Raw genomic sequence first — 14,450 nt, 5'->3', positions numbered from 1 at the left:
ACATACTGTCCTATTTGTGTTATTGATTTCTTTTAAAAGGAATTTCTGACCTTCCTTTCTGCCATTAAAATGACTCTGCAGCTACAAAAACCCCTCACAACTCCCATCTGCGGTTTTTTCAGATCTTCCAAATCATTGAAGTCATGAGAGTAGTGGTTAAATTAATGAGCTGAAAAGCTTGTAATATACCATGCAGTGGCTCCATATGAACAGACTTTTCTTCTATGGGTGGACTAAAGATAGAAGCTTTTTAAAGTTGAACATTTTGGCCCATGAAACTACAGGTCAGACCTTGTCATCCATGGATTTTGTATGCATGGATTTGATTCAACCTGTTCTCTCCAAACACAATTGGAGCTGTGCTCTAGTCAGGTCTGGAGGGTGTTTGCACGCCCTGGGCATCATTTAATTTGCACCTCCTGCGCCTCAGAATACCTTCTAAAGCCCCCGGAATGTCTTAAAACATCACTTCCTGTTTTTCTGTGTGCCCTGACCTGTGGATTTCTTTATTTGCAGGTTTCAGCATCTGCGGGGGGTTCCAGGAACAAAACCCCTGCAAATGCTGAGGCACATCCTATATAATAAATCTCTGATCTCATGTGGTTAGACTGTTGCAAGGCAGGGGACCTAGTAATACATTGTAGCTGCAATCCTATCCACACTTACCTGGGAGTAAGCTCCATTGACTATAAAGTAACTTACTCCGAGTAGACATGGGCTCTGTGTGTGTCCCTCTGACAGTCATGTTGAACACTAGTTTCACCCTCTGAGGTTCTCTTGAACTTTTCTGGTAATTGGATTCTGACTGGAATTGAATGCTCATTTCTGCACATGTAGAATCCACCTTTTCAGACTTCAGATGTACTTTTGAATAGCTTCCGATAGGTTAAATTTTCTGCACATGAAAAACTGGTATGCCAGGGACAAGATTAGGCTAAACCCTACTCCCTGACATTTTAGTTCAGGGGTGCCAAACTTTTTCCATACAGCAGGCTGAATAACATTCATGGCTGGAAGTGATGACAAGAAGCAGGGACCGATGTCATAAAGCAAATGACCAGAAATAGGCACTTTTTCACTTAGGAATTCATTAGCTGCAAATGATAGATGATATACAAATCTTGATCATATTTTCAAGATAGGAGAATGCCCAATTGTCATGTGGCCGTCCTTTTAGCAGTACTGCTTCTGTCAAGCCATCACTTCACAGTTCAGCAACTAAGCGGTGCTCTACAAAGTGAGACTCGATAGATGTGGTGCTGCTGAAAGGGCAGCCTGTGTGATAATTGGGCTCTCCCAGTGCCTTGGCAGCTTCTCCCTTTCTCATCCCCTTGGTCTGCCTCTTCCCTGAACTGTGCTTTGCCTTCTGAAGCCTTCTTCTATCTCTCCTTCTGTGCCTTGCTGCTGAAAGGGCAGTGTTGGGAAGGCCCCATTTTATCACACGGGCCACCCTGTCAGCTGTGACCCCTCAGCAGAAGCAGCACTGAAAGGATGACTGAAAGGGCAGGAGGTCTGGTCTAGAGGGTAGAGCCTCCATTTGCCTGAAGATTAACATCCACAAGGTCGCCAGTTCGAGGCCACCGGCACCGTGCGACCTTGAAGCAGCTGGCAAGCTGCAGCTGAGCTGTTCCATCTGCTCGGAGCGTGGGAGGATGGAGGCCAGAATGTTAAACCAGATCGGAGTGTAACATCTTGAATGTGGTGGTTCTTGAAAGAGAGAACCTTCTTTCAATTTGTAAAAATCCCTGTGTGGATTTAATAAGCCTGCCTGTGTAAACCGCCTTGAATAAAGTCTTGAATAAAGACCAAGAAAGGCGGTATATAAATACTGTATATTATTATTATTATGACTTGCATCATAATTTAGCTCTCCCAGCACTGACTTGTCAGCAGTGCCGCTTTTGCCAATATGAAGCTCCACAGCTAAGAGGAGCTGATGGTAGTGCTGGAAGAGTCCAATTACCAAGGGGGCCAGATAAAGAGTTTTTGAAGGCCAGATATACCTTATGTTTGACACCCTTGCACATGGTTTGTTTTTCTCATCTGAAGTGTAATCAAGCATTTTATTCCTCTTCCATCTACAGCTGGAATGGTACAGACTAGGTATAATTTTGGTGAATATATCAACAAGCCTTTTCTTTGTATTAAGTATGGTTTGGATTCCAGTTGCAGTTCATTATTCAAATAAATAAATGAATATGTATAGTTATATATGATATATATATAGAATATATATGAATATATAGTTGGAGCCTGATTATATAATGTATGGTAAGCTGCCTTGAGGAACATTTTGCTGAAAAACTGGGTATAAATCTTCCAAATAAATAAATAAATAAAAGTAATAGCTAGAAATAACTGTAGATATAGGTATTTCCTAGGATTTCTCTAAAGGAAAGTTGTTCAAAAGACTATTTCTGATAGCTTGAGGGCTGGAAAAGTCACTTGGCTATTTGTGAAACACAGCGTGGTAATATTGGGACAAGACCCTGTAACTTTCAAGAGACTGAATTATTAAGATTATTATAATTTAATAGCAGTCATTTAAAATATATGCTGTATTAACATTTTGAACAGTTACAATATTTACACAATACATCACTGTAGATGCCCATGGGTACTTAAAATATTTAACTGCAGTCCAAAAACTTAAAAAAAAAAAAAGACTACTGTATGTAGTCCTTCTACAACTACAAAACCTTGTTTTTTCCTATAAGCACCAGTTACAATGTCCTGTGTTATGTATCACTTCCATGTCTACAGGCAGAAATATTTTAAACATTTTCACATAAATAATGTTTTCACTTGTATAGAAGTTTGTGACCAAACACTTTTAAAAAGACACAATTATTCAATGAAAAGGTTTCTTGATGTAACCAGTACATACAGACTGACAAAAAGGAAACAAATAATCTCTAAGGCCACAAACACTTTGTGTTGTCCTGAGAGCGCCAGGCACCACAAACAGAAACACATAAGAGGTAGTGTATCATCTGTTAAGATGTCTGTGTCCACAAAGGACTCTAATACAACTTAAGTGTTTAAGGAAAAGATTTCTTTTTTGCTGGCATGACTCACTCTCATAATTATAATACAAGCTATTGCACATATGGGAGCATAAGCCAGAGTTGCTCCTTACTACATGCCTCCATCTTTCCTTAAGTTGTCCTGTGCAGTGCTGTTAAGGTTAAGAACATTGGGTTTTCTGAAGAATTTCCAGATATATAGCTTTCTGTTCCAGGGAATAATAAAAAAAGCACCAATCAAAAATTAAATACTTTTATTAATGTTGTCAAGGTTTGTTTGTTTTTAAAAGCCATTTCTCCTTCTTAGGAGGAAGTCTTTTTCTTCCTGAGATTCTTTAAAGTTGTAATTGCTCCCTGCATCAATTCCATAGTGATGTGAGAAGCCCAGCACCATTCAGAAGCCTAGAGAAAACACACTGAGCTGCTTTCTATGTAGCGCTGTTGTCCTTGTTTGAGATGAGGAAATCTTTGCACTTGAACCACTGGAAGTTGATTGGTGTCTTGAGTGTGAAAAAGGAATTGGGTTTTATGCCAGTTGCCATCTTGAATCTGTAATACATGTACATTAAAGCATATTAATGTCTAGTTCCTTATAATGTATATACATGCTAGGTTTTAAAAGTACTCTTAACAGGTTATAAAGAACAAAAACTACATGATTGATATTTTAATCAGAACTGTTACCTTGAGTAAACTACAACAAAACCAAACCCCAGAAAAGCAGTGTCCAGGGTTTGAAAGTCTTGAAGTTTCAGTCCCTGTCTTCTTGCTCCACCAGTCAAAGCTGTGGGTATAGTGACAAGTGAAATCCCTGCAGAGAGGGATCTGTGATTCTGCTGTAAATTTCTATATCATGGAATTCCTTACCTGTGAATATCCTATTCTTGGAAGAGGAATGGGTCACAGGGCATTGGGAAAATAGACTCTCTGTTTGTTACCTTTGCAGGGCATGCACCAGGCAAAAGGGCCTCCTCGGCTTCACTATCCAGCTGGCTCAAAAAAGCTATTTCATGGGCTTACCAGGCCACTGGGAGGGATCCCCTTGCTGGCATCACAGCCAGTTCCACAAGGTGAGCATCTACTTTGGCTGCCTTCGAGGGAGTTGCATCCCTAGCAGAAATCTGTAAGACAGCCACCTGGGCCTTACAAAGCATTGTAAGATTGATGCGGTAGCCTCAGGAGAGGCTTCTTTTGGGAGGAGTGTTCTGCAGAAGGTGGTTCCACAGTGAACAACACAGGTGCTTAGCCCACCCTCCTTGTTATGTTGCTCTGGCATATCCCATCTGGTTAAGAACAACTATTTCCTCTTCCAGAGAAAAACTGAATTCCTTACCTGTGAATATCCTATTCATGAAAGAGGAAGGGATCATTTTGCCCACCTCTTTCTGGCGCTGGGTTAGGAAATTCACTGCTATGTGTTAGTTGGGATACTAGATAGGGCTTCCTGAGGCCAGGTTCCCTACACTGTTCCCTGCTTGTTGGTGAAGGCTTGTTGTTTAGGGGCCTTCCCTTTGTTTCTCCTTGTACTGTGTTCTTGTTCCTCAATCTAGCTGGCAAGTTCTGTCTCCAGTTGTAGGTCACAGGTGATGAGAGAATCTCAACTTTTGCTCTTCAGTTCTGGAAAGGGGTTGGAATGCCCTCCCATAGGAGAAGGAGACCTCAAGCAAGCCTGACCCTGCCTTAAGGAGTGGGAAGGGCATTCCCATGTGATTAAGAATGATCTCTTCCAGAGAATACATGGTTTCCTGCGGAAAGAGAGATCTCAGAGAATCTCATATAAAAGCTTGTGCTTTTCAGTCTCCTTACACTGCATACCTTACCTACTTTGATATCAAGAACCCATATTCTTCAGTTCAATAAATAGCCAGCATGATTTAATGAATGTAGTAGACTTCGGCTGGTGAGATCTAGGTTCAAATCTGTGTACGCCTACGGTTAACTTGGGTTAATCCTGATTTTTCAATCTAATTTTGTAGACCTAATGTATGCTACCATAAACCATTTGGAAGAAGCATGGGATATAGATGTTAATGTTGTATCTGTGGGTGGAAAGTGCAAGCATTCTAAGTAAATGACAAATGCTGACTTGATGGCATTTACTTTGCACAACTTCCAGTTCTTCAAGGACTTGTTATCCTGCCACGTATCTGCACTATGATGTCAGTAAAAATTCCATAGAACAAATGATGACAAGACCAGATCATGGGTAAATGGATACTTCTTGGCTCTCTTATATAAAAACATGAAATATTTGGAGTGCAACAACTTGTTCACTTGGAAGAGAAATCTGCTCTTCCAAGTTTCCATGAACTAATCTCAAGCATTTTTATTTAAAAAAATAACTTCAATTTCTGTAACTGACTTAGGACATGGGTAGCCCCATCTTTGGGAACCGACTTTTGGTCTCACCCCCTCCTGGGACCCTATCCACCACTCCCTGCCCCTGTTATGCCCTCCCAGCACTGTTCACTGAAACAGAATATTATTAGAGAGAGCAGAAAAAGTTACCATGAAGCCTGACATTAGTGCAAGCTATTTTAGCACAACTGCTAAGAAACTAAGCAGGTCTGGGTCACAATCTCCTGGTACCTGAAGGGGTACACCAGATGCCTCTTCCTTTACCTTGTGGTGCTCTAGTCCAGTGATCTAAAACCCTTTTCATTTCTGTAACTTGCTGCAACCCCACAACTGAGGCTTCATCACCACATTGGGGTCCTGACCCAAAGGCTGAAGTAGGCAAAGTATATAGTACATGTTGGGCATTACCTCTGACATGCCTGCAGTTGTTGTTGGTTTTTGAATAGGTACCAAGATTTAACATAATATGTACAGGTATTAAAGCATGAACTAGTTTCATTTAAGAAGAATCTTAACTTACAGCCCAATCCTATGCTTTCCTAGCACCCAGGGGTACAGCACTGCCGAAATGGCTGCATCTCACTGTATTCTATGGGGCCAGGGAAGCTCCCAAAGGTCTGACTTCTAGTGCCCAGCATCCAGATCTAGCATATAGTCCTAGCACCAGCTCAAAAATGCCTTGCAGTATTTTTGTAACATTCTGTGCCAGTGGTACAAGCATAGGGCTCAACAGGACTGGGCCCTTAGGCTGCAATCCTGTACACATGCAATCCTGTACAGTTATCCTGTAATCCTTTGAGTTAGTCACACATAAATTATTTTTATGGGCTTATTTTTGTGTAGGCATGAATAGGATTATACTGTACGATGGGAAAAGTCAGTGAGAGATTTTGTATATATTAATTCCTAATTAAACACTACTATCATTGTAGATTTTAATAATACTAGTAGATTATTTACCATGCATTCATCTAGAAGCACTTTTGGTTCAAGCAATGAGTTTGCTTCAAACATTTGGCCATTCCATCCTTTGAAGCCGATGGAGGTTTTCTGGGCCCCCAGTTCATTGGTTCGCCATACTGGGATGTTTAGGCAATGAACAGTGATAGTATGGATTGCTTCTGAACTCAGTAAATGAAGGAAGTTCATCTGTACTTTTCCAATGCCAAACTCTAGCTGTTTAACAAAAACACACATTATTACAGACAATCAGATTGCACTTCACAGGCACAAAAGCATAATGAAGTCATGAATAGGAAATTCCTTTAAAATGTTTCAAAAGCATTTACTTCCTACTTGGTTATAGGGTTATAGGCGTATAACCATCTAAAGTAAACTGTTTAGAAATTATATGCATATTATCCTCTACAGAAATGCATCCGTACACAATATAAATGAGTGGGAAGATGTATGGGATGTATATAAATGAGTGGGAAGATGTATGTATGTATGGGAGAATGGGAGTAATAAGATGCCACTCTTTGAAGCAGTGCCTGTTCTTTAGGACACCATTCCCACATGGCTTCTACTTAGGTGATGACATTTGGCACAAGTCTTCAGTATTTCTTTAACTTGTATACCATTTGATATTGTGTATTTGTCTGTGTGCCTCCAGGGTGTAACAGCTTGCTAAAGCCGCTTCCAGCTTCTTTCAGTTTTTCCACTTAATTCACCAAGCGCTTTGGGAGCCAAGACATGGTGTCATACTGAACAACAGAACTTACTGGAAGATGCAACTATGCTGAGACCCAGTCTTAATTTTAAAAATGCCATGCAAAGATTTTATCATAGAAATGAATCACAGAGGTGGATTCATAAGGTGAAAAAGGAAAGAGAATCTCACATGTAAGTATCATTTAGGCTAGGTTTTAGATTTTGTTCTTCGTGTAACTTGAACCCTTAGAGCATGGTAAACACATAAGATTCCAATCCTATTCGTGCTTATCTGGGATTATTCAGTGAGATTTCTAAGTAAACATGCATAAGATTGGCGAGCTGTCCTCTTGGATTCACAAGAACCTCTTGGATGTCTAAGTGTAGACTAATGTAGACCAGACTAATGTAGACAAGAATAAGTGTTACTCTTGCTCAGAAAAACCTTTTTCTTTTTCTTGAACATCCAAACTGAGGAACTGTTTAATTACTCACTGTATGTAATATTAGTCCAACAACTCCTCTGCTACAAAGCTTTCCATCTCAAAAGCACTTAGCAATGATGAAGGGGCTATTGCATATGCAATGTAATGTGAAGTTTAGCCCTGAAAAGTTCGTCAAATGGATACTGGTATGGATACTGGTTGACCGAAATGTAAAGTTATATTTTATTCATTGTGTGAACCTTGTTTTCAATGAACTAACATAGCTAGCTATCTGATTTTATCCAAACTAGCAAATGAGCTCCCATTTCAGTTCTCACAAACATAGAGCTAGGTTGGGTTAAAAAAAAAAAAGGCTTAAATAGAAACCAGAAGATCATAACGTGAGCCTTCTGGAAGAGAAGCACATACCTTTGTCACTGATATAGGTGATAAGCATGTCTGGCCACCAGCAGTGAAATTGCAGAAAACCTCTATGGCATCAGAAGGACAGCCAATATTTGGATCAATCCAGTATTTTCCTATCAATTCAGAAAGTAAAAGGCAGAATAATTCTAGAACAGCCATGTTTTCTCCTTAAATCCCTAGCTTCTAGAGTAAATTGAAAACTTTCTTTAAAAAGAAAGAAAAGTTTCTGACCTTATGTATTCACCCTTCAAGCGAGAGAGAAAATTGATAAAGATAAAATTGAATTGAAAACTATGTTCAAAGTACTAAAAGATGTAACAAAGAGTTCTAAAAAGTTTTTCTCTGTTTGCTTACCCTTGTTGTGACTATAGTTGTTTAAAAACTAGTACAGATATGTTTTGAAAGTACTGGGAGCAAATTTGTGATGTGCTTGTGCTAGTCCAATCCTGCAATAATGGCAGGAGATTAAAACCAATGTAATGGGGGAGCTAGCAGCACCTAGTAGCAGGGTAGCAGCTTTTTTTTTTTTTTAAACGTTAACTTATTAAGAATGATCATTTGGTCCTGTTTTGCATGTCTATCCAGAAAATTCCAATACTGAATAGACTGCCATTTATAAAAAAATAAATTACAAAACACTCTTTGCTGATTCCTTTGTTTCAAAAAGTCCATAAGTTTGCTCATGTGGACTATTTCCAGTGCCCTCAATGGACACTCTTTTCTGGCTGTAAACGTTCTCTCTTTCCAATTTTGTACTCATGGTATCCTCATAACAACTAACACCTTTGCTATGAATTACATACTAATGCCAGGGATATAATTTAGCAACATAGTTATTGCTTTAAAACTCAAAAGTCCATCCATTAATGTGAAAAACTGACAAACAGTATTTCCCAATATTACTTATAGCACAATCCTATCCTGTGTAGGAAAATGCAGACCAACCGGCCTGTGCCGTATCCAGCGCAGGGTAGCAGGTGGCTGCCACGCAACTTGGAGTAAGGGGATTTATTTATATGATGTTTCACTATGGAGGCAGAGGTAAAAATCCAGGGTATAGTGTTTCCACTATCCAGTGGTTCTCAATCTTTTAGGGAGATTTACTTCCTAAGTACATTTTTTGCAGGGGAGGGGCCAGGGCAGCGTTAAGGGAGGCAGGGAGTGCTTTTTACTTTCACTAATGTAGGGCTGCTGCAGCCTCCAGGTGCCGTCACAAAGAGGAAGTGCTTTGTGCATGCTTATGTCTCAACGTTCCAAGCACTGGGGAGCCCTGAGGAGGGCTGTGCGGGGCTCCCTGTGCCTCTTGGAGGCTGCAGCGGCCCTACATTAGTGAAAGTAAGTAAAACACATCCCCCCTTACCTCCCTTAGTGTCATAATTCTGGGGATTGCCTTGCTGCCCTCTCCCTTTCCCCCATCCTTTTAAAGGGATGGGAGAACTATTACACAAACTAGTGGGTCGCAACCCACCAGTTTGAGAACCACTGCCCTATGCTTTAGCCAAGCTTGTAAAGTTTGTGATGGAATTAATTTTCTCTTATACTATTGATCCATGGAGGAACTTTGAAAAGTGTTGGAATTTTTTTTTTTCCAGATGACAATCTATTGTTGACTAATGTATCATAAACCATATTCTCAGTCATGAAATTTGTGCAGCCTTGTAATAAATACTTAGGGAAGAATACACAAATCCTGCATGACTATCAGGATTTATTTTGGTGTGTTTGATGACAATCAAATAGCTTGGAAGAGAAATAGCTTTTAATACAGTATCTGCCCATAAACTATTAAATTCAGCTGTTGAAGTTTAGATGATAACTTCACTTCTAGATACCTGAATTATAGCACAATCCTATGCATGTTTACTCAGGTGTAAGTTCCATTTTGTTCAATGGTGCTTATTTCCACAGATATGCTGTCATAAATAGTAAGAATACAATAGCGCACACAGCACACCATTGGTGGCAATTTTGGTCTTGTGTCACAAATGACAGCAGTTCTGGAAGCCTACTGTCACTACCAGTTACCTCCAGCACCAAAGATAAGCCAACAGCAGGGAGTGACTGGGAGTGAGTGGAACTGGGTGGAAAGGGGTGGAATGGAGGAATTTCTGGGTGGGGGGGGGCAGGCAGTCTATTTGCAGTCTTCTGGAAAGAAGATGTGACTATCAGGATTTATTTTGCGGTATTTGATGACGCTGGAGGACTTACCATCAGACACTTTACGTTCACAATTCAGCAAATCCCTGCAAATACGTGCTGGATTTTCTCGAGTCCCCAGTGGGTTCTTGATACTATGTAGTAAATTGCTTAGATAATGTAGCGTTTTGAATATCTCAGCACTGTGATCCAGTAAAGTTACTTCAATATTCTGGTAGCTCTGCAAAGAAGCCATTAACAATTATGGTACCCAAAATAATGGCTGTAGCAGGCAGACATTATCAAATGCCAAACTGGATCATGTACAACTGGATTTTCAAAATAAAAAGCAACATATTAAAGAGAGATAATTGAAACACAAAAATCCCAGTTATAATGAAATAAAATGTATGTACTAATGATAGATTATTTTTAATGCCAAAGGGAATTTCACTACAAAAAATCTGTGTAATACACATATGCTACAAAAAAGATACAGGAAGGTGCTTCCAGATTATCAAAGTGTGCTTCATACACTTTTTGCTTTTTGCTTCACACACTGTTTTGCTTTTGGGGGCTAAAGTCCTTCATTGACAGGCAACAGGATGATGATGTCCAACCCATATGTAACGCGGAAGGGAATCCCTCAAAAAGTGACTCAGGTAGGGAATGCTCCTAAACAAGCTACTCAGGTAGCTTGTAATGCTCATAAATGACATTCTACTCACAACAGCAGTGTGCATGTTTGATGGGACCAGAACAGTGATAAAATCTTGTTGTTTGATTGCTAACAAAAGAGGATGTTCCTGCAACTGAAGTGCATCTTTGAGGAAAGATATTTGGATCCCACACAACAAATGAATAACACCAGTGGATGTATGACACAATCTGATTATGTGGAAAGGTCCTAACAAATCAGTTAGTATGTTTTATTAATTGCACTTTGTATTGTGAGCACCTATCTCAAGCTCTATCCTCTCACTCACTCACTCACTCACTCACTCACTCACTCACTCACTCACTCACTCACTCACTCACTCACTCACTCACTCACTCACTCGCAGCAATATGTCAATCCTTTAGTGAATCATTTCAAATTAAGCAGATTATTACTGCATATTGTTTTGTGCATTTAGGTCAAAAAGTCACATACACACATATATTTAGTTGTGCAGAGCAATGCATAAACTCTATATTGTGGCTACACATTTTATCAGATTTTATCAAACAGAACCAGTTTATAGATTTTCAGTATGCAATTTTATACTTGTTTATACTTATATATTGCCATTCATTGTTTTTCTCTGCCAAGCAGTCAGATATCTGAAAATCTGCACAGATTTATATTTCTGTGGTAAATAAAAATTTGCAAACACATTCTGCTTATCCTCCAAATTATCATTTTAATGTATATACATAGCATGACAATCTAAACATGCAAGCTTTTTACCTCCATCTGTAATGCAGCATTTGAGTCAATCAAGGCTTGAATAGCAGCACTGATGTCAATTTGCTTCTGTATAGAATAAAAAAAATTGTACATAGCAGTAGCATAATCAGCAGACAGGGCTTCAAGAATTAATTACATATTTTTCAGGACTTGCTACAGAATTATAGTGCTTATTGCCAAAGGCTGGAGAGCTGCTCATCACTGATATCCTTGTGTAAAGGGGTTACCAGAACATGCTTTTACAATAATTGTTCAAGTAATCAAGAACTATAAACATGTCTGCAGTTCCCATAATTGCAATGTCTATGCCACAGGCATTACATGTAGCTCATGCTCTGTAATACAAAGAGCGTCAATAAAGCATGGGCATTGTTAAAATGGAGCAAAGTGTGGGCAAAATATTTAAAAAAACTTTTAGAGAGTGACATATGTTACTGCATAGGGTCTCCAGGAATTTGAGACTTTTGTCAGCACAGTTCTGGATCTTATACAGGCAAGCAACAAAATCACATCAGTGATAATGCACTGTTGCCACTTAAATTAGTTAGGCTCATCTGTGAAGTATGGGTCACCTGAGGAAGTTACAACATTGACATGCAGCTGCTCCAAGAGGAAGTGCTTCTATTAAAACACTTGAAAGTTTCAGATGAGTGAAGGATATGGAGGGAAAGTTTCCACAAAGTATATTTGAAGAGATTCTGAATAATGTGAAAAATTATTTCTATATATTGGACAAGTTATGAAAGTTTACTTTTATACAATATTTCAATGTGTCTTTGTTATAGCCATATTTTTATATATCCTTGGTGATATTTTAGTTCCATAAATGTAGCAAGAAAATGAACAAATCTCTAAGCACCGATGGCATGAGTCATCTTGTAAATGGGCACAAGCCTTCCAAATCTCCTTTGATGCCTATTTAGTTAAAATTAATAGGACTTGGGTAACAGCACTCTTGTCAAACTTCCATCCATATTTAAGGATAACTGCCAGATAGATGCTCAGAGGACTGTACCCCAACTCTGCATTTTTCTATTCAATGCTATCATCATCATTATAAGACAAACATTCAACTTACTCTTGGACCAGGTGCCCCTGGTGGACCCTAGATAGTAGGAGGAAAAAAAGATATAAGCCTAGTTCCATGCAATTATGCAGTCATATTAATCTTTTTATTTTATTTATCTGGGCATTTATATGCTTCCTTTCCACCTCCTTAGAGACCTTCAAGCTGGCTTATGTTCTATCAATAACAAAATATAGTCAAAACATTATGCAATAATCAGTTAAAAACAAAAAAAATAATAATAGAAAGGCAAACTATATCAACAAAAGAGGGGGAGCTCAATTAAAAGCTTGTGTAAACAAAAAAAGTCCTCACCAAAGGTGGAAGGATACCAAAGAGGAGCCAAAAGTTGAGAGGATGACACAGAGGGTCCAACATAGGGGGAGGGATTTTCAAAGCCTGGGATGCCACAACTGAAAAAGCCCTATCAAGTGTGCCTGCCAATCACAGGTCCAATGGAGGGGGAACATGAAGCAGGGTCCCAGCTGATGATGCTCTTTCACATCTGTGATGCAGCAGTGGCAGTTAAGAAAAGGCCAGCCTTGCTTTTTGCAAGGCCTCTTATAGGCATTGAGCTATTGCAAGACCTTCATTCATTCATATAAGTTCATCTTTAATATATTCACTTATGTAAACTTATGTTAATTTATTCAAATTTTAAATGTAAATCAATTCTTTATTTCCCCGGCCCCCGACACAGTGTCGGAGAGATGATGTGGCCCTCCTGCCAAAAACTTTGGACACCCTTGTCTTAAAGAGTGTACTCAAGAACAGGCTGAGCACTCAACTCCAAGTCAGCATTCCTACTGACCAGCAACTGGATTCATTCTCAGTTTATTAGCCCACATCCAGCCTATCACTGTGCCCAGACACCAGTTTAGAATTTTAAGTTTAAAATAACTTGTTATTCACTTACAGGTAGACCCGGATGGCCTTGTGGTCCTTGAGGGCCCTGAGTAAGAAGGGATGATAAAAATGCATGAGATAAAAAAGAGAAAGCTATAGTTGAATTTTTTAAAAAAGCACTCCACGCACCACCTCGGAATGGAATGGAGCTTATGAAAAAGGCTGAAAAGTTTAATACATCTGTAATAGGGATCTATTAAACTAGCTGTAAAAGAGACCAGGATGACAAGAGCTATTTTCTACTAGTTGTAACCTACACAAAGAGTTCTCAGAATAGCTGTAGACCATTTGTCTGCATTTCTGAAAATGCTTGCTGTGTACTTTTTTCTAAGCAAGTCTATGTACTTTAAAAAAAAAGTCACTAAGCTTCTTGTCAAAGTTGCCAGTTTAACATGACTAGACACAGAAGTTCTCTTTTTAACCAGTAATTCCTTAGACTACTGAGCATGATTGAATTTAGAACGTAAATTTATCATAGACATGAGTAGCTCACAGTAAACCTAATTACCAATCAGCCAACTTTTTATTCTATATGCAACAGCGTCCAAAGTCGTGTCTACTGTGTTCGGAAAACGTGGTCCCTGTCTGGACTGCAGCTTTTGGTTCCGCTCCTGCATGGCTCGTTTCCCTGATAGACCTGGGCACCAGGATGCTCTACGATGTCATCTCTATTGCCTGGTGTCCCAGAAGGCTGCACGCCAGGACATCAAGGCAGAGATGACTGCCTGGACCGCCCAGGTGCCCAGACCTTCCAGGAGAATGAGCTGCACAAGAGTGGAACGAAAAGGTCCGCTCACTGTGCAGAAGGATTCTGCCAAACCCTGGATCCGACCCTCAGGCCAGGGTTCGGCCAGCCCTGTTGTATAGCATTCATTTATTAAAATTCCTGTTATAAATGTATTAGCTATGTAATACATAACTAATGCAAAAATTAGCCTTAATGCAAATTGAATGGAAGCTTATTTTAGACCACTATACAAGCAGGTCATATAGATGACTAATGT

General features: G+C 39.5%; 1 protein-coding gene across 1 annotated transcript in view; it reads right to left on the bottom strand.

Annotated features, from left to right (window-relative positions):
- Positions 1–3,428: 3,428 nt before the first annotated feature.
- The window catches only part of COL24A1 (collagen type XXIV alpha 1 chain), a 205,312-nt gene continuing 194,290 nt past the window's right edge, over positions 3,429–14,450 (bottom strand). The window contains exons 55-61 of the mRNA XM_066624576.1: positions 13,457–13,492; positions 12,553–12,579; positions 11,475–11,540; positions 10,097–10,265; positions 7,892–8,001; positions 6,345–6,560; positions 3,429–3,575 (exon numbers count right to left, since the gene is read on the bottom strand). Of these exons, the coding sequence (XP_066480673.1) occupies positions 3,429–3,575; positions 6,345–6,560; positions 7,892–8,001; positions 10,097–10,265; positions 11,475–11,540; positions 12,553–12,579; positions 13,457–13,492 (771 nt within the window). The remainder of the gene's footprint in view (positions 3,576–6,344; positions 6,561–7,891; positions 8,002–10,096; positions 10,266–11,474; positions 11,541–12,552; positions 12,580–13,456; positions 13,493–14,450) is intronic.

Source organism: Tiliqua scincoides, chromosome 4, assembly GCF_035046505.1.
Source record: "Tiliqua scincoides isolate rTilSci1 chromosome 4, rTilSci1.hap2, whole genome shotgun sequence".
Lineage (NCBI taxonomy): Eukaryota > Metazoa > Chordata > Lepidosauria > Squamata > Scincidae > Tiliqua > Tiliqua scincoides.
This window is presented reverse-complemented; position numbering and strand designations above follow the sequence as displayed.